General features: G+C 33.3%; 1 protein-coding gene across 1 annotated transcript in view; it reads right to left on the bottom strand.

The window, feature by feature from the left end:
- Nucleotides 1–332: 332 nt before the first annotated feature.
- The window catches only part of LOC130448704 (potassium voltage-gated channel protein eag), a 141,770-nt gene continuing 114,435 nt past the window's right edge, over nucleotides 333–27,667 (bottom strand). Inside the window, exons 6-13 of the mRNA XM_056786181.1 lie at nucleotides 21,747–21,904; nucleotides 17,158–17,423; nucleotides 13,914–14,113; nucleotides 9,063–9,315; nucleotides 5,699–6,199; nucleotides 4,114–4,535; nucleotides 2,396–2,662; nucleotides 333–461 (exon numbers count right to left, since the gene is read on the bottom strand). Coding sequence (XP_056642159.1) covers nucleotides 333–461; nucleotides 2,396–2,662; nucleotides 4,114–4,535; nucleotides 5,699–6,199; nucleotides 9,063–9,315; nucleotides 13,914–14,113; nucleotides 17,158–17,423; nucleotides 21,747–21,904 — 2,196 coding nt within the window. The remainder of the gene's footprint in view (nucleotides 462–2,395; nucleotides 2,663–4,113; nucleotides 4,536–5,698; nucleotides 6,200–9,062; nucleotides 9,316–13,913; nucleotides 14,114–17,157; nucleotides 17,424–21,746; nucleotides 21,905–27,667) is intronic.

The raw sequence follows: 27,667 nt of genomic DNA, 5'->3' as shown, positions 1-27,667 counted from the left end.
TAAACTATTTGTTTTCATATTAATAATATAAATTTGATTTGAAGAATTTTCAAACTAAGTACCTACAATTTTAGACCTTCAAGTTAATTTCACCTAGCATTAATGAAACCTTTATCCACTCTAGTGAATAAAAATCAAAACTACGTATGCAGCCTTTTTCTAATTTGCTTCTCTTCACTATAAGAACACTTGAATGTAGTACTGTTATTTTGAGTTGTACTTCATGTTTTTCAGAGAGCATTTCAAAGACGAGTGCTAGTTTCTTTAGAAAAAGTAACTTTAATTATATTCTAATTTCAATGAAAATCCTAATTAAAACATAATTATTACTGTTAAAGAAAGTCCTTGGGTTTTCTAGAGGACGGGGTAAGCATGGGCTCTTCTAACATTTTTGTCGTTTCAGTAGGACTGGTTGCGGCACTATCTGGAGACGTCGCCTTACCACTCGAAGGTGTTGGAACCTACAAATCACAAACGATTTTTGTTAGCACAAGAATATTAATATTTTAGGCTCAATTAACGAAAAATGGGTAAAATATGTTTTCAGCAATAATTATTTTTCAATAGTTATCTAGCATTTCAATATAATCATAATTATGCGTAATTTGAAATATAAGAGGATGATCCCAGAAGTATCTGTAATCTCCTTTTAGCTCCATACACTTTTCCCAGTGATGTTCAATAAGTTTGATTTTAAGAATCGTCAAACTCCCCAAAGTAACCATTAACTGCTGACGTTACCTTTTCCAGCAGCCATTTTTTCAAGTCTAGAAGCAGAAAATAATCCGAGGTGGCTAAATCTGGCGAATAGGGTACATGAGGTAGCAAATCAAACTATAATTGATTAAATTTAAACATTGGAATAAAGGGGAAGTGAGCTGGTGCATTCCAAATGCGGCCTTCTTTGCTAGATTTCTTCGCTCAAACTTTGCAATGAGTACGTATAATACTCGCCGTTGATATTTCTTTCTTTTTCAAGATAGACAATGGAAATTATCATACGCGGATCCCAAACATATGTCAAGACCTTGCATGCAGATGGAACGGTCTCTGCTTTCTTTGGACTCAGTTCTCTATAAATCCATACAGTCCACTGTTTTGTATGTTTTTTTGTTTCGATGGAAACATCTTCACGACGTTGTTCTGTTTTATTGTGAACAAACGCGGCACCCATCTTGCACACAGCTTTCTAATGTTCAAATTTTCAGCTAATATGCAATGTACCGCACTTTTTAAATTTCCTCCTATGTCTGATAGCCCTCGAATGTTCAGTCGATGATAATCCAGTGCGCTTCGAGGATTTTCTTCAACATTTCTGGACTCGACACCTCATTTGGTCGACCATTGCGATGCTGGTCTTCGCAAGTCGTACTGTTTTGTTTAAATTCTGCTACCCGATATTTTACTGTTGATAATGTGAAAGCAGTCTCACCCAGAGTACATTCTTCTTCTGGGACTATCCTCGTACAAAACTAGACCTGTTCATTTCTCAGTTATTAAAATAAATATATTGAGTTGGGAATGTAATTTGAATAATAGGTAATATAAGAAACCGATCGTTCAGATTTTGTCTTTTAATTATAACTCGTTTTCACAAAATCTGTCACAAATTAATAATCATTCATTGGTTATAAAGCAAAAATTATGAAATAAGATATTCTTTGAACTTATTTTTTCATTTTTCTCAAGTTTTCTGAGAATAGTGGGCCGCGAATGTCTCTAATCCTACCAGACTTAGAAGTAGTTGACTTTTGGACTTACTCCACTGTTAAATTATCCCATTCATCCGGAAGCACAATTAAGAGCTGATTTAAGTCACACCTCGACTTTATAAATTATCGCACAAATCTTCGATGTAGTGCATGTCGAGAGATCGTCCAGTCAAATCTAGAACTATGATCACAAATAAATGTAGCGAACGGTATTGATTCAAGCCCTAAAAGAAAATAATCTCTTTCGAAAGGTCGTGTCCCACAAAGAATACATTGAACGAATGTGACTCGAAGGTGTGTATACTATAGACCAAAGCGAGACTCGTACCTTGTCCCGAGCTATCATACATATTTCGCATCACTAGAAGCCTCTTACTAAGCTCAGGAACAGTTAAATAATAAATCTGTCATCTTGTTCGGTTGTGGCGCCTGATCTGAGGCAGATCAATGTAGATAAGTGGGATGAGACACCATTTTTGAGACAACTTTTTTGTGGTAAGAAATGTATACCGTTTGAATATGACTACTCTATTTTAAATAATTTTCTAGTATTTCCAATTGAACTGAACGGTCATTTTGTTTTTTAGATTTTCATTCAACATGTAAAAAGATAATTAGTTTTCTTTATAGAGATCGTGATTTCATATTTTATAAAATATTACGTATTTACTAGGGAAATTTACCTGGGGTGCAGATCCCTTTATTCTCGTTTTTGATCTACGTTTTTTTAATATGACTGGACCTAGACCAGTTCCTCCTTCCGTATTTCGAGGTAGGAGGTCCGTAGGCCTTTCTGGTGGTGTATTGGAAGACTTTTTTGACTCGGTCTCGTTAGGTGATTGGGAGCTCGAACCGCTGTCTGGTCCCAATCGCTTTAGTATTTCAGATATCATCTCCTCTATTCGATTGACTTTCTGATTCACTTTTTGGATTTCTAATTTCACGTCTACCTATGATGCAAAACGACTATGACATGATTTATTATAATTTATATAATTTATTTGTATTGTAGTACAAATATGTGAATATATAGAACATTACACTGTTCGAAAACTCTTGAGAAGATGATTCACGATTTGCAGCTTTGGAAGTAGCTTAATATGAAACACCAACATTCAAACCTTCAAAAATATCGTTTTGCTGCATACAAAAACACCCAAAATTCATGTAAAGATGTAAATAGATTAGTGATTGTTCTGTAGAAACCGATTTGATGTTTGGATAGAGTCCAAATACTAAAAGGCCTGGCAAAATATCACATACAGACTTCACTTTATTTTTCATGAAATGAATTACGTCTGTTTTCATAAATTATTGAAAGATTCTGTTTGAAATTTAATTACAGGACATCAATTACTTTATATGGACTGTTTTTTTTATGGAAATTTAATTATCACAAATATGTACACTCCAATAATTATTTATACAAAGGTACGAGAAGTATTCTTGTATTAATCTTCATTTTATAATTTTTATAAATATTTTCAATCAATCTTCTTCGTTACCAACAATATTTTGTCATCTAGTTTGCAAATTTCCAATGCTCGACCGATAGAAATCGATTTGTTCAGTGAAATAGCTGAAGATGACATTTTTGTCACCATCCAAATTTGTTACCACTTAAAGAACGTTGTAGCAAAGAGTGTGATATCGATGGTGGGGTGTAGACAGTATCTTTCATCCCAATTCATGAATTTTTTTCAAAGTTCATCTTGTGCAATGTGGTCTTGCATTATCGAAATAAACAATTCCCCGTAAATTCCACAAAACCGGATACGTAGTACTTCGTATGTCTGCTAGGACTTCCGGGATCACAGAGAAATAATTTCCAACACTGTGCTGTAATGTTTTGACTTTCAAGAGAAGTGCACTGTACTTTTCAAGCAGTCTGTTGCTCTGTAAGGGATCATTTTCGAGGCCTCATATTCGAAATTGGTGCGTGCGAGAATGACTTTCGACGGTACCTGGTTGCGCTCTTCAGCACACCAGTAGTAAACCTTGGAACTCGTAGTTCCCGAAGGTAGTCATAAGTGACTTGACAGGGCCTCTCAAAAAACGAAGAAATCAATATCTTAGTGAGGCGATGAGTCTTTGAAGTCGGACTGGGGGCGGTCGAGAGCATTCTTTCAAGGATTGGTGATGAGATACCATCGTCAATAAGTCGGTGACCGTAGTACACCCATGCTTAACCGTAATAACAAGTTCCTATTCATTCAAATCGATTCATTTTAAGCTAGTTTTCACTTAATATTACAAAAACTATTTCCAGCGCTTCAATTTCTTATGATATGTGATATTACTTTTTGAAGTGTATGACCAACATTTTATTAAATATGAATCTAATATTTTGGTAATTGGCCTCGTTACATCGCTTCTTTCATATAGAAATCATTTATCTTACCTTAAAATCCATGAGATTGGTCATGAGTTCCTTATATTCTATTGGCGCGATAGCATCAGGGACGGCTGTTTGATACATTGAAGCGATCGAAGGGTCTCGCAACCCGCAATCGTAGCTCTGCATCTTTCTCAACGACAAATTTCTCGAATGTGGCGGGTCCACTTCACCCATTTCGTCAATGGTGTCTTGTCTAGTAATACCGGGACTCGATGTTGTGGACACTTTCTGAAGTTTTGGAAAAATCTTATTTCCTGAACCAGGCGTTAGTTGGTTTCCAGAGCTACCAGATGATGATGAACTAGGACGTTCTTTCGGATCTTTGGCGCTTAAGCTTCTTGTGAAACCTTGAGGAACTGTCGATGTTTCTGAACCCGAATCTAAGCTAGCGGAACCTAACAATCTACCCCATTTACTTCCTCTAGCTAGAAATATAGATTTAATATTTATAGAGTTTGTTTAAATTTACTCGTAATATACATATACATGTTTTTAATATTACGCAAAAGGTAAGAAAATTCTTTATGAGGGTTATATAACATCAAATGTGAAGTTGAGCAGTTAACCAAAAATATCAATGGATGATGTATGATTTGAAGACACCTTCAGATAGCCAAGAACGCGATATTAGGAATAACAAAGGTAAAGCAGACTATAAGAGTATAGTAGATCAAATCAAGAGCCTCTAAGGTCTCTAGCAGAGCTGCTGTAAAAACAATAACAACCGAAATTATACTGAAGTATAAAAAAAGGTGTCCAGCTTCATTGGGTATCATCAATAAACCCAGAACCAACTCTTGGTGTAGCTTAAACTATAGCTAATGAATATTTGTGTAGTCTGCTCCTAGGATAAACTTTGCGGAAATGGAAGGAAAGACATTTCATATGAGATAATCTAATGCACACGTATATGAACCTTCTACCTACCTTACCAATCAACTGCTCCACTGGTGCGAAATTTGACTTGTGACCATTCGTATAACCAGGCAAAGCACCTAAAACATCTATACTTTAAGCAGCACGGACAATTCAGAATGCCACTGTTGTATGGACGAGGAAGAAGCTCTAAACCACGTTACTGGTAAGTCCTCAGCACTAAAATATACGAGGTTTAAGCATACGCACAAAACTGCACCGTGACGTTAAGAGGTTCAAACTACGGTGCCTGATCAACGTTCCTACCAAAAGACATTGTGTAATACGACGAGCCTATCAGAACTGCACACTAAATCAACTATAAGGCCTATATCGATTATGTACGTATGTGCAAAATGAATTTTATGAATCCAAAGATTATTTGTTCTGTATAATGTACGCCCTAGTGTGTAAAGAAACATTCGCACTGATGCGTAAAGAAAATCATCAATAAACTTCGCTAGCAGAAAAAATATTGGATGTAATTTGTGTGTAAAAGTCTTTTTCGACTTATGTGATTGTCGCATTCGCCTACGGATCATTCACATATTCATATTCGTCGAAAAAGGTTGCTTTATACGCTCGTTACATAAATAATTCTTTTTTAAATGGTTTGGAATATACTATTGCCAGAGTATGATCAATTTAACTATTTTTAGATTATACGACTTACCAGTGGCAGGTCGGGCAACAGTGGTTTTGACACCTCCTCCACTGCTGTCATCCTTTTCAGCAACAGCAGATAATTTCGTAGTCGACATCACCCTTGAAATATTCTTATCATTAGCCTCGTCTCCTTTTTCGACGTCGGATGGCGTAGCTGGAGGTCCCGCAGCATGTTGACTCCGATCTCTTCGAAATTTTGAAAATATTTTCCGCACCAAATGGTCCTGATTTTGATCTAACTGCGGTTCGTTTTTTCGTCTTTCAGCTAATTCTTTTTCCCGTTTCACATCGGCAACTTTTCGAAATATTAAACGATGTCTTAAGTTGTAAGTTAAAATGAGATTTCGCGCGAAACTATTAGCGAAAGCTTGATAGAAATCTAACACTTCTAATAATTTATCTCTTTTTATAGTATGTAAATCACAGTAAGTTAAAGCACGCACATTAGCAGCAGATTGGCCTACTGCGTTGTCTTTCCAAAACGAGTCACCGAATACATCACCCTTCCCTGCAAAAAAATAATAATTGTAAATTTATTTTAAAATGAAGTGGAGAAGGAGATTACTATAAATTTTCTATAATATATAAATATTTCTATAAATAATGTTACACTAATATTTCTGACTCTCTTCGTCAGGAAAGTCTAAAAAAGAGACGATCTGGGGGATCAGAAAGCTTAGAAAGTTATTGCAAATATGAGTCTAGAGCTTTAGAATTTCTCATCACAAAAAAATTTTTTAAAAGATCTTCCACTCTACTACTACTACTTTCTTTCGAGTTTACCCAAAATACGACTTGCTTAAGCAATAGGATGTTCGAGAACATGGTATTCTTGATGTAAGATTGGCCGAATCAGTTTTATTAACATTAGTCTGAAATGTGAAAGATTAATAAAAATCGGAACTTGCCTAAAATAGGGCTCGAAGTAAGAATTTTCAGCATTAGGAGTCTAAGAATTAAATTGACCTTTTTTCAGCCATGAGAAAGATGAGTGATTGGGAAATATACAGTAGGAATGACACACTTTATTCAGTAAATTCTTTCGAGAGTAAAACCTTAAAATTTGATAATAAATTTAATTGGTTAACAACTTTCTCCATGACCTTGCCAATGGCTGGGACTGAGACAATCAGACGGTAGTTATTGGGAACCGTCGTTTTTTCTTTTTTGGTATAGGTCAAATTTACAATCTGCAGGGAAAAGACCTCTTATATATGATAAGAAGAAGAGTTTGAATGGCGAACTTATTAGTTTAGTTTCGCATTCCTCCAATATAATTCGTGCTATTTCATTGGGGCTAGTAGCTTTATTGATACCCAAGCTTTTGAGACGATTTGCCAAATCTCGTTGCCGAAATTCTATTTCTAGCATCGATGAACCAACTCTAGGGTTAGTTGATACAACTATATCGATAGCTTTCTATTTTTAGAAATATTTTCACACCCCAACCGACAAGTAGGTCGGCTTTCTAATATCTGTAAAACTCGATGAACCAACTCCAGGCAGACTGGGTGGTAGTTTTTTCAGCGAATCAAGAGTTGAATTGGAATCAAATATGCGACCCAGCATGTCTGCTTTCCCTTTTGCGGTCATTTCGATGACCCATCTTCTCCAATCAATGGTGGAGCTTTTCTTACATACCAGAAAGACCCTGATTCAGTTGGGCGATTGAAAAGTTTCTTACTTTCTCATTATATCGTTTCTTGCAAGCATGTATGGCGTGCTTGCAGGTATTTTTTGAAACAACAAACTTTGTACTATTTTTGGTGCTGGGATTGGAGTGACCTTTGCGATAAATATCTTTTTGTTGCTCAATACTCTAGTGCAGATTTTATCAAACCATTGATTTTTGTTGTAAGGCCCTTGAAGGAGTAAGGGATATAGGTTTCCATACCTGCCAAGATTACTTCCAAAACCTCGTTTGCACACACGGAAGGGTTACTGAAGTTGAAGCAACATCATTCCAAGGAAGTTCCTCAGATATTTCCATTTGACTGATCTGTAATGCCAAAGTTTCCGTGATGGATCCTAAGTTTGGATTTCTAGTTCACTCGATACTGTCATTAATTTCTAATAATAATCTAATAATCGGAGTTGTGCATGTACGGTCGAGTTGTGCAGTTCTAATTTAATATCCATGGGTTCTACTACATGTATTGGAAGTCTACCGTTTAGATTACGAGCGTTTTTGTATCGGGAATGTGGAAAAGTAAAACACTAAAGTGTATTAACTTTAATATATTCCGAGCTTTCGAATACTTATGTATTCATCGTCTGGGACTGAAATTATGGTCAATTACAATATAAAAAAATATATAATTGTATCAAAATAATTATTTAAGATTTGAATTATATGTTCATTTGAGTGAAAGAGGTCTTCGTGCGAGAATAAAATGTTATTAAGGTTGCCAAAATGTTCAAAATTTTCATTCAATTGTTGTACTTTGTTGTTCGACATATTGTCAAAGAATGTGAACGTTGCGAATAGACAACCTTAATTAATCAAATTAACACTTAAATATTGATTAATTTTCTGTAGTTACGATTCAACTAGATAAAGAGTGACAACGTGACAATCTTTGTTTATGTGAAATTATTGTATATAAACCGCGTATTGTTCTCTCTTGAAGTGATTTATTGTGACTAAATTTTCAGGAAACGAGCAACCAAGCTAGAGCAACTTCGGCTCTTACTCTAGCGCGATTCTTGTACTTTATCAGTTTCAAAAGTGCAAAAATGTATAGTTCACTTTGCAATACTACCCTAGTAAAATATCACAGCTCAAATGAATTCTTAATTACAGTATATTAAAAAAAACAATTAAGCTCTAAAATCCGCAAAATTTTATCACACGATTTTCGATATTGGTTCTGAATTTTCTATCTTGTAACACGCGTATTTCCAAATTCATCATTTTGAAATGTACAAATCTTCAAATATACCATAAAATTTTTTTCCTCATTCCAGTTTTTGTATGAACATTATTCTATTTTACTGCAATACTGTTTCTATCAGAGAAAAAATGTTGACGATTATCGCTTGAATAATGTGACTACTTTGTTAAAGCTTCCCAAACTTTTTATTTTCCAAGTATTTCAAAGTTGGAAATGCTTTTGATCTGATTACACTACTTATACAGAAAGTTGCCGTCATACTTTACTATAAATCATAATTGGAATTGAAGTGAAAAGAAGAAAAAGCGAAAGTTGTAGGAAAGAGTAGTGTTGAATCATACCGGATTCCTTATATTTTTCTTATATTTATAACACATTTTTATTCTGCGATTTTCAGCAAAATAACTGTAAAATGAAAATTCACTCATATAGAATAGATCACGAAATTGAATGTTATGTTATGTTACATCAATTTACCTAAAATTGCAACAACTTCATCATCTTGTATAACTTCTAATGATCCAGTGACTATAAAGCATAAGGAATCTATTGACTCTCCAGTATGATAGAGAAGATCTCCTGGTGCAGAGTGAGACATCGTAAAGTGCATTGCGAGGGCCCTAAGACATCCATCAGATGCTAGTCGAAAAGCCGGATGTTCGTTAAATACCTTTCGGTTCAAGTGAACGCAGATGTCAGCCTTCATATCTTTCGGACAGAAATTTAGTACCTATAAAGAAATTATTCGTCGTATTACTAAATAAAAATAAATTAAAAATATTAACACCTTCTTATATTGAGCACAATCTACTTCAAATCGTGGAATAAATAATAATGATTACTTGAAATTTTAGAAACAATTGAGATATTTACTTTTGGGAGAGAGGTGTACTGGAGACGTAAAGCTGGTTATCGAAACGCATATTAGATAGTATAATTGTCAGTGTGTATTGGTAATCAAGAAAAATGTTACTGTCACTTTTAGCCATTTCAATCTAATGAGTTTTGTCCAACCATTGTAACAAATTTGTTCAGTTTATTTGTCTAATTCGAAAATAAACTCTTCAATTATTATAGCTTTGATTAGTCAAGGGATTCATTAATTCTTTTATAGTTATTTTAAGCTAACTCATGTATTATACATAATATTTGACAATATCAACTTTCCATATAATCTCTTCAGCGAACAATCTGCATCGTCTTAAGTGTGGGTCTAGCTTGCACCAACGAATTTCCAATTCTTTATATTTCTTTTTCTTTATGGTCAAAAGGGAATCCAGAGGAATGTTAACGATCTTTATAAATTTCATTATAGAGTGTTCAGTTCTAATTAACCTTTTAGTAATCACGTCAAGTCTCACAGACTCAACAGCTTCAATTTTACAACCGTAAGAATGGATGCTTCTACATCGTATAGCTTCCTACTTTTAGACCTAACATCGCACCCTAAAGCGTCGCGTCGGTAGGTTGGCTAAAAATAAAATGTGGTTTGTTTTGTAATATATTAGTTGGATTGTGGAAGAGACTAGGAATGTTTACTTCAACTGCTTGAAAAAGTAATTGTAGAAGAAAAGTTTGCAGTTGATGGATGAGACTTGGTTGATACCACCGAAAAAGAGTTTGACAACACTGATACAAAATAATCTAGTGATGATGACGACGGGCAACAAGAAAATTAGAACACAACGATCTAACATTGATATTCTTCTTCCAGGTTCTGACCACCAGAAAAACATATAAAGAATCCAGTGGATTATTGAGGTTCAATTTTTTTCTGCTGAAGTTTTGGAATGTATTGTCGATTATACCAAAAATCGATTCCGTCTCTCAGAGATTTTCAAAAGTCCACTGATCCCCGTTGTAATGAACGCTTTCTAGGATTTGTTATATTCGACTGGTTGTTTACAGAATAGTTGTGTCAATACTGCAAAGCTATGGAGCAAAAACGGTACCGGTGTTGCAAAGATCTGGATGACCATGTCCAAAGAGCGATTTTTATTTTTGCTGCGGTATTTGCGTTCAACTCGTGATCAACAAATTGATGGCTATAACCAGCCTTATATGATATCGTGAAAAAAAATTATACCCTTAGCGAGTATGGAGCAATTAATTAAAAGTTGAAAGCGTTTAGGAAACGGTAATTATCCAAACAGTACATTCCTAATAAGCCCAATCAATATGGAATAAAAATATTTGCGTGGTTGATTCATAAACAATGTTTATCAAAAATTTGTAAATTTATGTTGAAAAGCAATCAGCTTGGCCATATTATGAGACTTTTACTACTTCAGGCACTGGTCGAAACTTGACATCATCATTACTTCTTGTTGAGAAGATTTAAAAAAGCACAGACTATTATCTATTATTAAATGGCAAATTTATTTGTCCTAACGCTTTAATATGACACTTCTTGTGGTTTTGTTAAAAACAGTTCTTGGGTAGGGAAAAAATACCCAAAGCGTTCGTGTTTGTCCATATCATACGGTCTGCGGCCCGGGAGACATTTTTAAAATCTCATTAGGGCTCGCGCTTAACAAATATTTGTATATTCCTGATCTAACTAATATCGAAAACAGTTACTGGTAGCGTACGGATCCGCAGATACGGTTGCACGGGGTGATTCGAGAACTGGTAAATATAAATAATTTATTTAAATAAAAACTCCACATATCAAAGTTTCAAAAATACCATCTGTTAAAATAAAAAGTTGGCATCTATTCGATTATTTTTGTGAAATTTGAAAACAAATGTAACAAAATACGTTTAATTTGTTTCGTCCAAAGGGTAGTTATTGGAGTTGGTATATACACCAACATGGAAAACAACTTTTCCGTTTTCGTCAACCCTGCATCAATTTGTATTAGCTTGTGATACATTTTCGCAATTATGTCCACAAGAGAAATTCACAAATTGATATAAGGGGGGTTTTATTAAAAACAATTGTCGCTTACATCATTAGTCGAAGGGTATGTATTCAGTATTTTGTTGCAAAAAATAGATATCTTCTAGAATATTTCCTTCTTCCTCATTATTTTTATATTTATGAATTAATGCGTTACTTTCTAAAAAAATTCTATGAGAAATTAGCGCTGATAATACAAATGACATGCTCGTTATTAAAGATCTGTATTATTAATGAAGCTTAAAAATTGCTTAATTCAGGTAGTGGTATTTTATACTTTTCATAAATATATGTATGGCATTGGAGAAAAATTCAGGAGTGTAAAAAGAAACTAGAGGAAAGGAATCTAGAGCGACTAAAAACTGAATAAAAGCAAAGAGAAAATATTAAGAAACTAGAAAATATTGGAGAATAGAAACAAAAAGTTTAGAAGTTTTTACTAAGAAGCTGAAAAATCAAGAGAGAGGACAGTTAATCAACGTTAATCACCAAGTATCTTATATCAGGGACAATGAGAGAGGGCTTTCTTAGATCTACAAGAAAAAGTTAAGATTTGAACTCAATACTTTGAAGGAATATCAAATGGACAAGAAAAAGAACGGGAACAAGAAGAAGATATCGGAGACGAAATAGAAAATGGGGATCACGTGGCGGAACTAAGTGATGAGGAATCTTAGAACAGATAGAAAATTTCAAATACCATAAGAGTGAAGGAGAGAATGGGGTCCCTGCAGAAATTATTTAATACTGCAGGGAAGATATACAGAAAAGAATATGCAGAATAATACAGAAAATTTGGAATGAAGATGGAATAATATGTCCAATAGTCAAGTAGATGTGAAAGTACCAAGAAAGAATAGTCGGGGAATACTAATGAGGCTTCAAGAAAGGAAGAGAAACAACGGATGCGATATTCACCATTGAGACGTTATGTTTATTGATTTTAACCAGGCTTTCAACACAGTAGACAGCAATAAAATGTATGCTGCCTTTAATCTACCAGGAATCCCGGGACAAATGTGCAGTCGGTCGAGATGACATTAGATAACTCACACATCAGAGTAACGACTGAGAGACATTTAGGGTTGAAAAGGGGAGTTCCAATTTCAACAGTGACTTTCAATCTGGTGTTGGAAAAAAATTTACTAGCTCGATACAAACATTTATGTAAACAGCAAATAATTGCATATGCAGACGATTCAGCCTTAATAACCAGAACAAAAAATAAATAGAAAAAGCAATCTGTGAACTAGAAGAGACTGAAAAAAATCATAGATTAAGAATAAACCAAGAGGAAAGAAGGTATATGGTGGTAAGACAAAATGTGATTGATAAAAAAGAATATATAGAGATTGAAGAAAGAAATAACAAAAAATTTAAGATAGAAAAAGTTTTTGAATTCGAATACCTGGTAGGAGAAGAGAGGATAGATATAAATAGTCAAAGAAATCCATGTGATTATTGAGTAAAATGATAAAATCGAAGGGGTTATCAAGAGCAGCCAAAATTGAAATATACTCTAAAATAATACGACCAACAGTTACAAACTGAAGTGAAACTTGGGCTTTAACAAAGGCTGAAGAAACCAAACTGGTTATATGGAAAAGGAAGGCGTTGAGTAAAATTTTTGGGGGAATTAAAACAAGTGAAGGACTATCGAGAAGAAGAACTAACGAAGAACTGAAGGATTTGTATAAATACCCATCAAGATATGTAAAAGCCCAAAGAGTAAAATGATTGGGGCATACTAAAAGGATGCCGGCAAAAAGATTTGCAAAAAGGGCAATTGAAGAAGGTGGAGGAGCTACAAGATGGAGAGGAAGATCAAAAAAATGGTTTGATGCATTTTTGGATGATATTAGAGATGTAGAACCGAATTGAAGCGTAAAAGTACAGCGATGACAAATGAAAAATAAGTCATGGGCCTTAAAGGCCTGTAGTACTGTCAACAGTGCTCTTAATGGTAAGCAATTCTTTTTATTTCAATCATTTTATATTTTTTTGTTTCGGCTCTTCATTTTCTCGGTAAAATTCCAAGGAAAAGGCAGACTGAAACCACGGAATCGGATCATTTCTCACCAATGAATGAATAACCACCCTATCCCCATCATTATCTTGATAATCGCTCTAAAGTGGGAGTCGAAACGTCGAGAATTTTTAAAATTCAAACGCGTTTCAACCCGTGAACCTAGTTCTTTTGTTTATATATATATTTTAAGAAAAAAAAAACGTTTTAGTATTTATTTTTTCAACCTGAGGGTAGATCTAACAAAATCTAGCATCATTTATCCGTGTAGCTCCTCGTTTCCCATATTTTTAGTAAATGCACTGTTCGCTTGAAACGTGACCTCGCTACCTTTGCAGCGATAAATCACATTCATAATAGGATATCGAACAAAACAACTCGAGCTGAAACAAGAACATACCTTATCCTGGTCCAAGCCTTTCGTCATAGCCCAAGTTGACACTACATAATCCATCACCCGTTCAGAAAGAGCTTTAGGAACTTCGTGAAGTTTCATGAACTCCCGTACGTTGTTCAACATATCGTGATATTTGGCAGTAGCTGATGTCATCTGCTGAATTATCGTAGTAACGTGACCGAATATTGTTGCGTACAATAGCGCTGAAACAAAGTTTATTTCGTGAATAGTCATTATAATTTCTATAAATTTTTGATACATAAATATAACTAGGTTGATATAATTATATAGTGAGAAGAATTTCACGGAAGAAAAATGTCAGTTTAGCGTGTTATTAGAAAATGTGTCAGTGAATATACAGCTCCCAGTTTATCGTATTAAAAGAAATGAATAATAAAAATGTGTATTTGATAATAAATTCACGCTTCTCTATAATGTAACGCAAAAAGTTGGATTTTATTTAAAGTCAATGTAAATACATAAAAAAAAAGTTTGAGACATCTTTTATAAAATTGTACAATAGGGAACATTCATGTATTATATGTCAATTGCTTCGTCGTTATTTGTTTACTTCACATAAAGAAAAGTCTATCTTTCAAGAATTATTTAAAAACAAACTAATTTTGTAACAGAAAAGATCTAAAATCAAGAATATTTAGAAACATATGAATTGTAACGAAGTATTTGCCAGCTGTATTAAAAGCGTTTTCTTATTGGGAACGTGGCAATGAAACACCAAATTAGACTAACTTTAATATATTTTCCGAGCTTTCGAATACTTATGTATTTATCGTGTGGGAAATAATTAATTGAGATTTGTGGTGGCTTTAAGTTGTATAAACTCTTGTGAAAATTTTAAATTGATAGAATTCAAAATTCAATGTTCAAAGTGACTTCCCAATAAGAAAACGTTCACTTTGAATGCTGAATTTTGAATCCTATGAATTTAAAATTTTTAAAAGAATTTGTACAACTTAAAGCCACCACAAATCTCAATTAATTATTTCCCAGACGATGAATACATAAGTATTCGAAAGCTCGGAAAATATATTAAAGTTAGTCTAATTTGGTGTTTCATTGCCACGTTCCCAATAAGAAAACGCTTATATATGTTGTGGATGTGACTTGTGTCCGGGACAACAATAGTTTTATAAAATTCATCATTTATTCCATAAATAAAAAGAACTTTCACAATATGAGTGCCCAAATGATCTGAAAAACACCCTATCCAATTACCGTTTGTTTCTGAAAATTAATGTATTAGTTCATACCAAATTTTTTGCTTGAAATTAAAAATCAATTTCAGTAGAAGAAAAAACGCATTCTATTTACGTATCTAATCTAATATGAAAACTGGCTGCCAGCTATGTGTAAAGTAAAAGAATGATTAATGATCTTTCTGGTGTTTGGAAACTTCAGACATTTGCTAAAATGAAAATAGTCAGAGTTATAAGTGATTTACCTTCAGTACGTCTTTTAATAAAATTTAAAAAGGGAAGTTTCCATGTTTCCTGGGGTTCTTCAAGGTTAAAACATAGAATCAATATATGCATGAGAACATTCCGTGAAATGGATTTCTACAGTAATAAATGTGAAGATAAAACAACCTTCATTCCAATACAAATTAAATAAATTGAAAATAAAGATTTTCTTTCCAGTATCGTACAACTTACAATGTCAATAAAATAGTGAGTAGCGTTCTTTTAATAAAACGAAGAATCCAAGGCTGCAACCTGACATTTTTTATAAAACTATAAAGACTGGTCAATTTAAAGTATCACTCTTTTTACTATCTTTCTCTATTTCTTTTGTTTTGTCTCGTTGCCAGTTTTTCCGCAGTTGTCTTTTTACTAAGATTTTTTCTTTCACTGAAGGTGACATTTCTATAATTCCCCAGAGGAAAGTGGTGTTGTTGTTGCTTGTTGTATTTTCTTGGTCAGTAATTCAACTGCTGAGTCTATCTCCAATTCGGATTTTAAAGGTAACGGTATCTGTTTTTCTAGATATTCTTTAAATGTATTCCAATCAGTTTTTTCCTCTTTCTAAGTACGATCCGTGTTACTACTGAGTGATCAGATGATAAATCATATCAGTATTCTGTTTGCATTTCTTGGTATCGATTCCCGTAGTAACACAAAAATCTAAAGTATCGGGAATTTTATTTATGTCTGTCTTTACGTAAGCTCCCCAGTAGATACCTAATTGTTGATAATAATTGGCATTCATGGTCTTAAAAAGTTCTCTACCTTCTATTGTTGTTAACCGCGAACCCCATATGGCATTATAATCTCCTCCTGCGTTGAATTTATTTCCTAATGTCCTAAAGAATCATTCCAAATGTTCCTTTGTGTTTCTATGTTTGAGAGGACTTGTAAATAATCTTTAGTGAATTTCTTTCGTTTAGTGTTTTATGCTGTCCTTAATGTCTTTCTATTCACCATCTGTTATTTCTGTACGCATATCCCATCTCATAACATAGCTCGTTGAAAAATCGATGATGAAAAATTTTAACAGAGTATTTTACATAATTTGATGATGTATCTTATTCTTCTTCGTCATCAATTTTCGCTTCCAATTTCTCTGTGATCCTACTCTAATATTTCCATGCATTTTCCATGCCAATTTGATATCAGTAATTGATTGGGTTCATATTCATTTCTCTACGCATTGCTCCATCTCATGCCACGTCAAGTTTGGATTACATGCATCTTATTCTGGGAAGGTCCGTATCGATTATCATCATTTTCCACTTCCCTGCTTTTGATACAGCCCAAACATATGCCCAATAAACCATATACCATCAAATCTTTAAGAATGATCCCTTTACATCTTTCCTCTATCCATTTGATACTTACTAATGATGATGTTTTAAATTGTTATAATACAATATAGATTCTAAAACAAAAATCACGGAGCTATTCTCAAATGCCGATAAAATTGGCTGAAACATTGAATATTTGATCCTGTTCCATCTTATCTGAAATTTTGTCAAATTGTTCTTAAATCATTACTCCTTTTACAGTTAAGGACTCGTACCCATTCGAACTCAATGAACATTGAATTAGAAACTCTAAAAACCTAAATATTGAAGTACGGACATACCTCTGAATCTACATTACCTCAAAAGATAGTTTTTTTTAAAATCTACTCATACAGAATGTTCTTGAAATCATATGTATTAAATATTTTACTAACATCGTCAATGAAAACTAGAAAATGCATCCGGTAATCAATTGTTTTGTCTTACCTGCTATAATCATCATGCAAATCGTGAATATTCTCTCGTTATCAGTTTCTGCAGCAACGTTGCCGAAACCTACCGAAGTCATACAGGTCATAGTGAAATATAATGCCGTGACGTACATTGTTTTTCTGGATGGACCATTTATCAATTCGGGTGTACTTGAGTCATTAGGCCAAACGTACGAATAAGGATTTTGCGTAATGTTAGCTAATTTCCACAACCAACTATACTGTACTCCATTGTCAGCATCTGATCGGCCTATTGAATACCTAAAAATAGAAATAACGAATATTTCAAAATGCTTTCTTTATTTCTGTATATCTAACTATCAGGCCTTTCATATAACAACAGGAAAGTTGTTAATGATGTGGAAAGACAACAACTTTCTTCATTTCTAATTTCCTTTTAAGTCATCATGTAAAATAAATACTACCAACAATCTCTTTGGAGTTAGCCATTAAGCAAAAACATGTATTAGAAATATTATTGAGAACTTCCTACTTCATAATTTTTTCTTTCAATTTCCAAGTTTTTCTTTATAATAATGTAAAGTCTGTTTTCTCTCTACATGTAATATATTTAGCTGACATATTTGGCTAGAGGAAAATTTGGATGGAAATGTGCAACATCAGAAAAAGTTACTTAGTTGAGAATGATGGTATTTGAGTCTAAATTAAAATAAAAGTAGAGTGACTACTTTGCATGGAAAAGAAACCAGAATAATATAAAACAAAATATTTAGGAAGGAAGTGAATTATTTCAAAACAGCAAGGCAAGTGAGTCATTAGAATTGCCTTGGAAGCAAATCTAAAATATGTCGTGGAAAGCGTCAACAGACAGCGTGATTTGCGAAAGAATAGCATGAGATTATAGCTCCGAAAGTGAATAATAACCACCAGAAGCTGGTGTGTATCTATACTACAGGGGATAATATCGGCAATGTTATCCTACATTCCACATTGTCGTAGAAAAACATGAAAAAAATTACAAACTTAGGCGGATAGAAGGCACCTTCATTAGATCGAGTGATTGCGATGAGGATTTTTGATTGGAAAGGCGAAATATTTCACATTACTGAACATCCAGAAACGCAATAGGAATAGTTGTATATGGGACAAAAACCAATGATTTTCATCAATAGCAACCGATTCAGTACCTTTCAGGAGTAAGCTCTAGTTATTGGAAGGTTTGATCATTCAATATACATGGAAGCTATCGGATGAGAGATAAAGATATCCTAACTGATAGTTTAGCAGGCGTAATAACGATTAACACACAAGTAATCGCCTTGGTCATGAAATGTCCAGAAAAACTGAATGAACTATACAATAAAACAGTACTATATTAATATGTGCTCATTGTTCAATGAAGTAATAAAGTAATTCCAATTATCTACTCTTGATTAAGGTGTACTTCATAGGAAAATTGAATTTAATTTTAAGCTCGGAATATATTAAAGTTAGTACACTTTAATTATGCCACATTTTTCTGTGAAGTTTCCTAGCTAATGAAGAAGCAAAATAATCGTGTTTATTTTTCAACATAGTTTCCTTTTTATCTCCGTCTTTATCCTCAAAGTATGCATTTACGTATACGATAACCTCCTCGTCTGATGAAAAAATCTTTTATTGAAGTGTAAGTTTCAAGTTAGGAAACAGGAAATAGTCGCTGGGTGCTAGACCCTGCGAATCGCAATTCGTGATGATGATCACCAAAGTTTGCGTTGTCCTGATACAAAAGCACTTTTTTTGATTTCCTCCTACACCTCATCAAGCAATGATGTGTAATACTCCCTTGATATTCTTCTACCTTTCTGAAGATAGTCGATGAATGACTATCCCAAAAGAAGTTGACTTCTATTTTCGGATCAGATTAACCATTCGCAATCCACTGCTTTGTCTGTTTTCATATGTTTCATGAGTGGAGTTGTTTTTATCTACAGCATCAATAATACCTGGGAAATGTTCATTCGAATGGAAGTTTTTTCCCAAGTGAGCAAACGCTGCACCAACGTCAGGATAGTTCATCATTAATAATTCAAGTCAAATCAAGATAAACGCTTTTTTGATAGGCCGATAGCCTGTTTAAATTCGATCAGACAGTCGTCCAATACCATTTGGTGGAATTTTTTGTTAATATCTCTGGTTATAGCAGTTTTAGGCCGTACCAAACCCTCGTTGTCTATCAAGCTGATACTGCCACAGTTGAATTCAGCTGTCCATAATTTTAAGGTCGTTAATGGTGGTGAGTATTTTCGTACATATTATCTATTGTCGAACGAAAACTAAGCATCAGAAATGGAGGAAATTTCAGTGAGAATCTTTTTATATATTCGAAAATCTATTTCCCAACATTTTATCAATAAGCAGGGCCGGATTAAGCTAGGGGCTTGGGGGGCTATAGCCCCGGGCCCCAGGTCCAAGAGAGCCCCATCATTTGGAAATCATTCTGTATTTTTTGATGTATTGTTACCACAAATCTAACGTATTGATATTATTTTGTGAATTTTTCCGGGTTTTCGAATTCCTTAAGGGGGCCCCGTCATTATTTTAGCCCCGGGCCTTATAAATCTTAATCCGGCCCTGTCAATAAGTGCTGACATCATTAGTTTTAGGTCGGAAACTTTTCAGACAACCCTCTTATAATAGCAATTTAGGAAATTGATATGAATATGTAAGCTTCTATTTAAAATTTCGATTTTGCTTTAGAAGTTGACTCTTTTTACGACGTATTCCTTTAGGAAAATGAATTTTTAGAAAATATGTATATTTTAGGAGTAATAATAAAATAATAAAATAATGCTGAACAACCCACCAAGAAGTTGTTATTAACATCCGGTATACCTCGACTGATATTGAATTACTAGTTTTCCTGGAAGTGCATAACTTATTATGAAAATAGGGAAAGACAATTATGTTGTGAGAGCATACTTAGTTCGTTACATTCAAATTGAGTGTATGCTGAATATCAAAAACGAGTCTTGAGTGTCAGTTAAAGGCACATGGAGAGCGAAGCAAAAGGGCCTCGAGTTGTTCATACTATATACTATTTGTCAAACTCATTTGAAAACGGATACAGGAATGGAAAGGCAACATTCTACAAGTTAACTCCTGGAAGGAATTGGGTTGTACTTTTTTGAAAAGTCGCAATGAAGTTGGAATAAGAGAAACAGAGTTTTTTAATAGAAATGATTTGAGTGATTTTTAGACAAGCGTCTTAGTTAAGAAAATACTTTTTTGTATGGGTAGTTGTTTGTTTTATAGAGTAATCATATAAAAAATGTTAGAAGTGAACAATAAGACCATTAGAAGAGTCGTCTTTGATTCTATAACATCAGTTCGAAATATTTTCCTTGTTTCTTTGTTAACTGAATTAGTAGAGAATGGAAATTTGAGTGATGCTGCCTGCCCAAAATATTCTTATGAGACAAAAATGGCACTAACCAAAATTAAATGAGAAACCGGTTTAAATTTAAAGAGCGATTTCTCTAGAGAACATTACAAATTTGAAGCTAGTTTTATTGATAAACATTTTTTGAAGGCTTGTAGCTTTAGACGCATTCGTCAAACTAGTTTATATTTGGTCTAAAAGTCTTGTTTATCGAATCGCGTGTCAGACAGTTGTTGCTGTTGTAGTAGTGGCACGTAGTTTGTACAGCATTTCACAGCAAAAAAACTGGGAGAATGTACAGGATTATTCATAAGTGAAGAAAATACTCCCAAAACCCATTTGTACCACTAATTGTTTGTTTTGTGGCTTGATTATTAGAAAAATGTTTTTTTTTAATTTTAAAATAGGTCTATCGCCTGTTGCTTCTTCAATATATTTTCCCATCCTTCCTTGTTAGATATTTTTTTCTCATCCCTCTCTACGTGGTCACTTCACCTCTATTGAGGTCAACCTATACTCCGTGCTCCAATTGGAGCTAAAATGGCTAAGCAGCGTTATATATTATCTTAATGATGTTTAGTTTACTTTTAACCTAACCCCAGTTTCACGTTTCCGTTTCCTGTATGTACATGTGCTCAATACAGTGCCTAATCGCGGTTGTAAAAACTCTGCTAACAGTTTTTGTTATATTTGTGGTGAGTTTGTTATGAAAAAATACCAAAGAAACATTGCAGACTTTGTAAAAAAGTTTTATCTAGCATAATTTGGAACTAAACTTGGAGATCAGGATAAATCTTGGGCGCCGCATAAGATTTGTTATGTGTGTGCTGAAGACCTTAGAAAAAGGTCAAAAAAAGAGAAAAAACACTTCGAATTTGCTGTTTGTATGATATGGAGGGAACCAAGAAATCATTACGTTACGTTTGCAGTGTTGATATTACTTGACAGTAAGTAGTTCTGAAAGAACCAAACTCATAAACCTCAAAAAAAGATCAATGAACGATTTAGGCATTTGAAATAAGATCGAGGCTTTTTTGCAAGTAATTCAAGCAATTATGCACAAATTATCTTTAAAATACGAAAATTCGAAATTTGAACTTGATTTGAGCCTTTTAAAAACAACTACGTTCTATTTTAATTATTATAATAATTGTGAGTTGATATTATGATAATTTGCGCTGAAATATAGGTTTGATACTTACCAGACACAGGCTAGCCAATGGGCAACCAACATATAGAAGCAGAGAAGAAGAATTAACATCGCAGCTCCGTATTCTAAGTATCGGTCGAGTTTTCGAACAACTCTACCTAAACGTAGTAAGCGGACGACTTTCAGAGCGCTGAATAGGCTACCAATTCCCTAAAATTAAAAAATTATGTATAATATTAAATAAATACACTATTTATATTTTCTTGATATATGAATTTATTCTGGTATTCAGTTTTTTTTGTGTAAATATTTGAGCATAAGATTTTTTTTGTTATAGAGCTTTTGTGACAAAAATTATCGAGGTAAGTCAAAGAGTAAATTCACTAGTATCTCGAAATTGTTTGACTAAACGGTCTTTAACAAGAAAAAATTACAATTTCAACCCAAAATTTCACAATATTTTGGAAACAAATACACGCTATTTAAGACTAACATTAAAGATATTATCCCAAATATGAACGTTTTTTATTATTATCTGCGATAATATTTAATATTTTTAAAAGTATTTATAAAAATTATAAATTTATAAAATTGGGTATCTACGCCTATGGTAGATCAAACAAAATTGTCGACAAAGGTTTTTTATAATCTGCAATTGATATTAAAAGAGATATAACTATTTTTGTAAACATATTAATAATTATGTTTAAAATTCATTAAACATATTCAGAACTTGGGAATATATCTGGAAAATTATTGTCCTTGTCACAATTATATATATACCTATTGTTACTTGGTCACAGAGTTTCCCCATTTTCATTTAAATTAAATCAGCATTAAGCGTAATTGTCCGAGGATCAACATAAACAATATCCTATGTATTCGTGTGCGTACAGCATATTTGAATAATTTGAAGCATTGTGCTAAACTGTATTCCTACTAGTGGCTCACAAGTTTTCTCATCACAATATTTGTGGTGAAAACTGCAATTTTCGATTTTCTTTTGGACCTTATTCAATATAAAAATGTCAATTACGACAAATGATCATAATTTATTCGTTTTAATATTTCATCTGGAAGCACGCACCACTATTATTTTTTATCTTACTAATTTATTTTATATCGTACTTATTTATTTTATACAATTTATCACGACGACATGCAACCACAACAGAAAATATTAACTAAACTCACAAAATTAGTATTAAATACATACAGGGTGTGGCGTGAAAACTTTTGATTGAGAGTTAGGGAGGATTAAGTTATATTAACAGATTGTGGATGACTTACAAACAAAAATAACTAAATGGCATCATCTAATAACAGATTTGAAAGCACGTAATATTCTCATGCATCAAATCATTCTTGCGATTTGTATTAATGACTATATATCGTGTAGGCCTGTCTATTATAGGACTCCGGAAACTTTGATCGATCATAATCTGAAGGTAACCTGGATCCCGTTCATTGTTGTTCGGGAACAGATGGAATTAATTAGCTTGCAGTCATATGATAGGATCCTTTCTACCCTGGTAGATCAGTGGGTAAATGCAATCAGTTAATGAGCTGCTTCATGGTTTTTTGAACAATAGAAATTATTTATTTCCCTCGTTTAGTTGTCTACTATTAATTCACAGGAGCAGTTTGTATCATATGTTACTGAGGTTTGCAGCTTGCAGTTTTCATACGTTCTTGCATTTCAACGTTGAAATAACTTATTGGTATTAATCTTTAGTGGAAAATGGTTAGATACATGATAACAATTATTAAACATCTAGAAACGAAATATTAATAAAAATTAGAAGCTCTTGTACATCATTTTTTGAATTTAAAATTTCCACCGAAAATTAAATGTGACATTCATAAATTGTGATTTTAATCTCGTTCACGATTAGGATCAGCTTATTCTGAATTAGGATTATAGTTTCTAGCCCTATTTTTTTTAATATGGGAATTCTGGACCAATCTTGGTGATCCCAAATACCAGAATGTATAGGAGCCATGTAAGAAAAGCAAGCTAACCAACGAAACAGACTCTGATTTGCAATCTCTCCATCATCATCTTTTTTTATTGATCAAAAATGTTAAAACCCCAAGTATCTTCTCTACCAATTGATTTTCGTCTGACCAGAAATGAGAATTATGTTGATCAAATATTCCATTTTTGCCAAAATTTGTTTCATATCAGTTTTCTTCCCCGGGATTTTCACAAAAATCTACCCACCGAATATTATTATAATGATAATTATATGTGTTGTGTCAAATGACATGAAAATTGTTTCCCTTCATCTTTTTTTGAAATGCGATGAATTGTTTCCTGACGGCATTTTAAGCAATCCTATAATCACCTGTCACATTTGATCGATTAGGATATCTTATTGCAAAAATACGATAAGTTCATTCAACAATTCCCTTATGATCGTTAATAATAACAAGATTTGAAAAATCAATATTGGTAAATTTTACATTAACCGTTATTATTTACGAAATACGAAAAACTGTGAATACAATATAAATAAATAACGTTTCAACTATAAAATTTTTCACAGCTATTGCCTAGCCATTATGCTGAAATAATAATTTTATCTAATGGAAAATAATATCTCAAAAGAGGTTCCATTCTGACAGGTGATGAGACATGGATTTTGTATGACACTCACATTCACAACAATAGATGAATTCTTCAACAAGACCCACAGAATTCATACGAATCTTCACCAGCCGTAAGTTAATGCAACTTTTTTTGGGACCAAAAAGGAGTGCTTGCATCCAGGAGCAACAATTGATGCAGATTCCTTTTGTGAAAGTTTGGAACCTTAAGGTGAATTATTCAAAACAAACGAACGAGATATGCTGTGTTCAGGAAATGTTCTGATTCACGACAAAGCCCGTCCCCATAGTGATCGCGAACAGAAGCAGTAGCTTGAAGGACTGTGTTTCCAAACTGACGTGAAGCTCAAAGAAACCATCACAACTCACTTCCAGTCATTGGCAGCTACATTTTATGAGGGTTCACAGATGATCTTTGATCGTCAAGGCGATTGTTTCGAGAAATAAGTAGTTGTATTGTACTAAACTTTTGGTAATAAAGTCTTTCTTGTATTTTACTCATCTTATCTTACAGTCCATCAGAAGTTGGAAAAAAACAAACCTTGTAATAAAATATTGGGAATAAGCAGCTTTTAAGTAAATTGAAATGTGCATGTTGGCGGATAAGCTCAAAACACCCTGTATGTAATATAAATAAGTAGTACATAAGTGAGTCTGCGAACAAAGTGCTTATTGTTCATTGGTTACAATTTTACGTCACTAGCTTCGTTATCAACTGAGATATCGTTATTGAAAGCGAACTAGATATTTTTCTTAATTTTTAGAGTAATCGAAATATCTCAAAAATGCTCCAATTCATGTAGAATTCGAAAATGAAAATCGATCGTTCTATTTGAAATAACTAAGTTGACGTCTACTTCCGGTATAATTAAGTCATGAATGTAGCAGAACAGAATATTTTAGCTGGAAAACTGGAAACAAAAATTGAATTTACAGAAGAAACTATTTCAAATTGTAAGGTGTCTCACATTTTGAGCTAGAAATATCTAGGTGAAAAGGCGGAGAAAGACACCATTCAACGCATATCACTCAAGAATAATTTGTGAAATTACTTAATCTGAAGTGTTAATTCATTTGTACAGAGAAATGCTGAAACGAGAGACAAGCTATTTAATACGACAAAACAATGTTGCTCAGCAAATGTTGAGGTTTTAACTCATTTTATGTTTCATAAATACCAACGGAATTAATGCTAAGCTAAAACATAATAAATCAATGAAATTCAGTACTCTTGATGCTGAGACACGTCCGTTTTTGATGAGTACTCATTTAGAATTAGCGTAAAGGTATTAGGTTTTAACATCATCTGGAAACCTGTCCTGTAGAAAGTACTTTTAACATCTGCTACGTTAATGCACTCGTCGCGCCGATAGAAAAACTATTTGTATCTTTTTTGTGTTCACAAGATTTATTTTTTTTCCCAATAATCGAAAATTGGAAGGATAGTTATGATGAGATTTCAATTTTCAAGAGATTTCTAATGATCCTACATACGGTTTCTAATAGTTATTTATGTATAAAGGCAATAAAGTCAAACTTTTTGTTACGAGGTTGGAAATTACTATTAATCTCCAACAACTAACCAAACGAGTTACAAAAAAAAATTTAATCCCACGTTACATATGATATTTTTTTGGAAATCGCCCATATTTGGAATTGAAGCGAGCAGACTAGGTTATAAGTGTCGCGATTAGTAACGTAGCTAAATAATATATTTTATTATTATAATATTATTAAATTTTTACTATTATTTTCTAAAAATCGCCAAGCAAATCTCAATTTCTTCTCATTTATTTATATTAATGGTGATAGAACAGGTTTAATTATTTTTAATGTTATTAATTGAAAAAAAATATGTTGAGTTGTGTTGCGGCTAAGTAAATTGTTTCGTAACTAGATAATTTTTGTATATTAGTACATTCAAGGTCTGGTTATTTCGTCTTCCTCCTTTTATCGAATTCTTATGTGCTCGAGACTGTATATACCTACAGAGCTGCTTTTATTTCTGAGTACATATTTATAAAATGTTTTACAAATGATCGTCCCCACACAAAAATGAATTTACGACGCACGAAGCAGTATGATTCAAAAATATGTTAATGTTACTTTTTTTGTAAAGATTTTGTACGTTTTTTTTAAATCACTTCATCAATGAATCATTCATAAACTTGGCATTCAATGAACATATTAACAATTGCTTCCTTTATCGTTTCAATATCATTCTAAGGAATATCCAAGATAATCCTGTATTTAAAAGGGTTAAGAGGTAAGAAGATTTACGAAGATACGCTTAATACACTTGGTGATCAATGTTCTTCGTATGCGACCGTGAAAAATTGGACTGCAAGCTTCAAAAGAGATAAATTTTAGTTCATGACATGATTTTATCAAACCACCGAATGGTATTAAAACGGATATTTGAAGCACTGAATATTTCATACGAACGCGTTCATCATATAGTTCACGTCAATTTGGTCATGAGAAAAATTGCTGCAAAATGGATCCGCAAATGTTTGAATGTCGACCAAAAGCGTGCAAGAGTAGAAGCATCGCATTCGATTTGTGCTCGATTTGAAAACGATGTAGACTTCTTAAACCGAATTGTTACTATGGATGAGACTTGGGTACATTTCTACTATCCAGAAACAAAGCAACAATCGATGGAATGGCGACACTCTGGTTTTCCAAGACCTAAGAAGTTTCGTGTCCAAAAATCTGCTGGAAAAGTTCTTGCTTCAGTTTTTGGGGAGAAAAATTGAAGAGAAAAGACGCGGAAAGGTGTTTCGTTTTTGCAGGACTATGCCTCTGCATATAAATCTCATGTTCCCATGCAAAAAATTCGCGATTTAGGATTTGAATTACTAGAACACCCCCCTTATTCACCAGATTTGGCTCCGTCTGACTATCATCTCTCTCCTCTACGGAAAAATAGTTTAAAAGGTCGTAAATTTTCTTCCAACGACTAGGTAATAAAAACTGTGGAGATCTGGTTTGCAGAGAAAGGAGAAACACTTTTTTTGAAAGGTCTAGAGACTTTGCAGGTTCGCTGTAATAATTGTATCCAATTAAGATGAGAATATGTTGATTCTATATATATATATATATATATATATATATATATATATATATATATATATATATATATATATATATATATTTAATTTATATTTTGTTAGTGTAAATATACTTGAAATTCATTTCGTCTACAGAATTCTTCAACTCAAACACGACTGTCTTGAGAAAGTTAGAGTGAACTTTGATAAAGTTTTCATATTGTCTAAGGTGTCCGAAAGTTTTATCTTAAAGAGCATTCTCTTTGTTGATTTATACGAATTTTGAAGATCAACTCGTGAAATGAGTAGT

Source organism: Diorhabda sublineata, chromosome 9 (assembly GCF_026230105.1).
Source record: "Diorhabda sublineata isolate icDioSubl1.1 chromosome 9, icDioSubl1.1, whole genome shotgun sequence".
Classification (NCBI taxonomy): Eukaryota; Metazoa; Arthropoda; class Insecta; order Coleoptera; family Chrysomelidae; genus Diorhabda; species Diorhabda sublineata.
The sequence above is the reverse complement of the archived record's forward strand: the minus strand, read 5'-3'. Positions and strand labels throughout refer to the sequence as shown.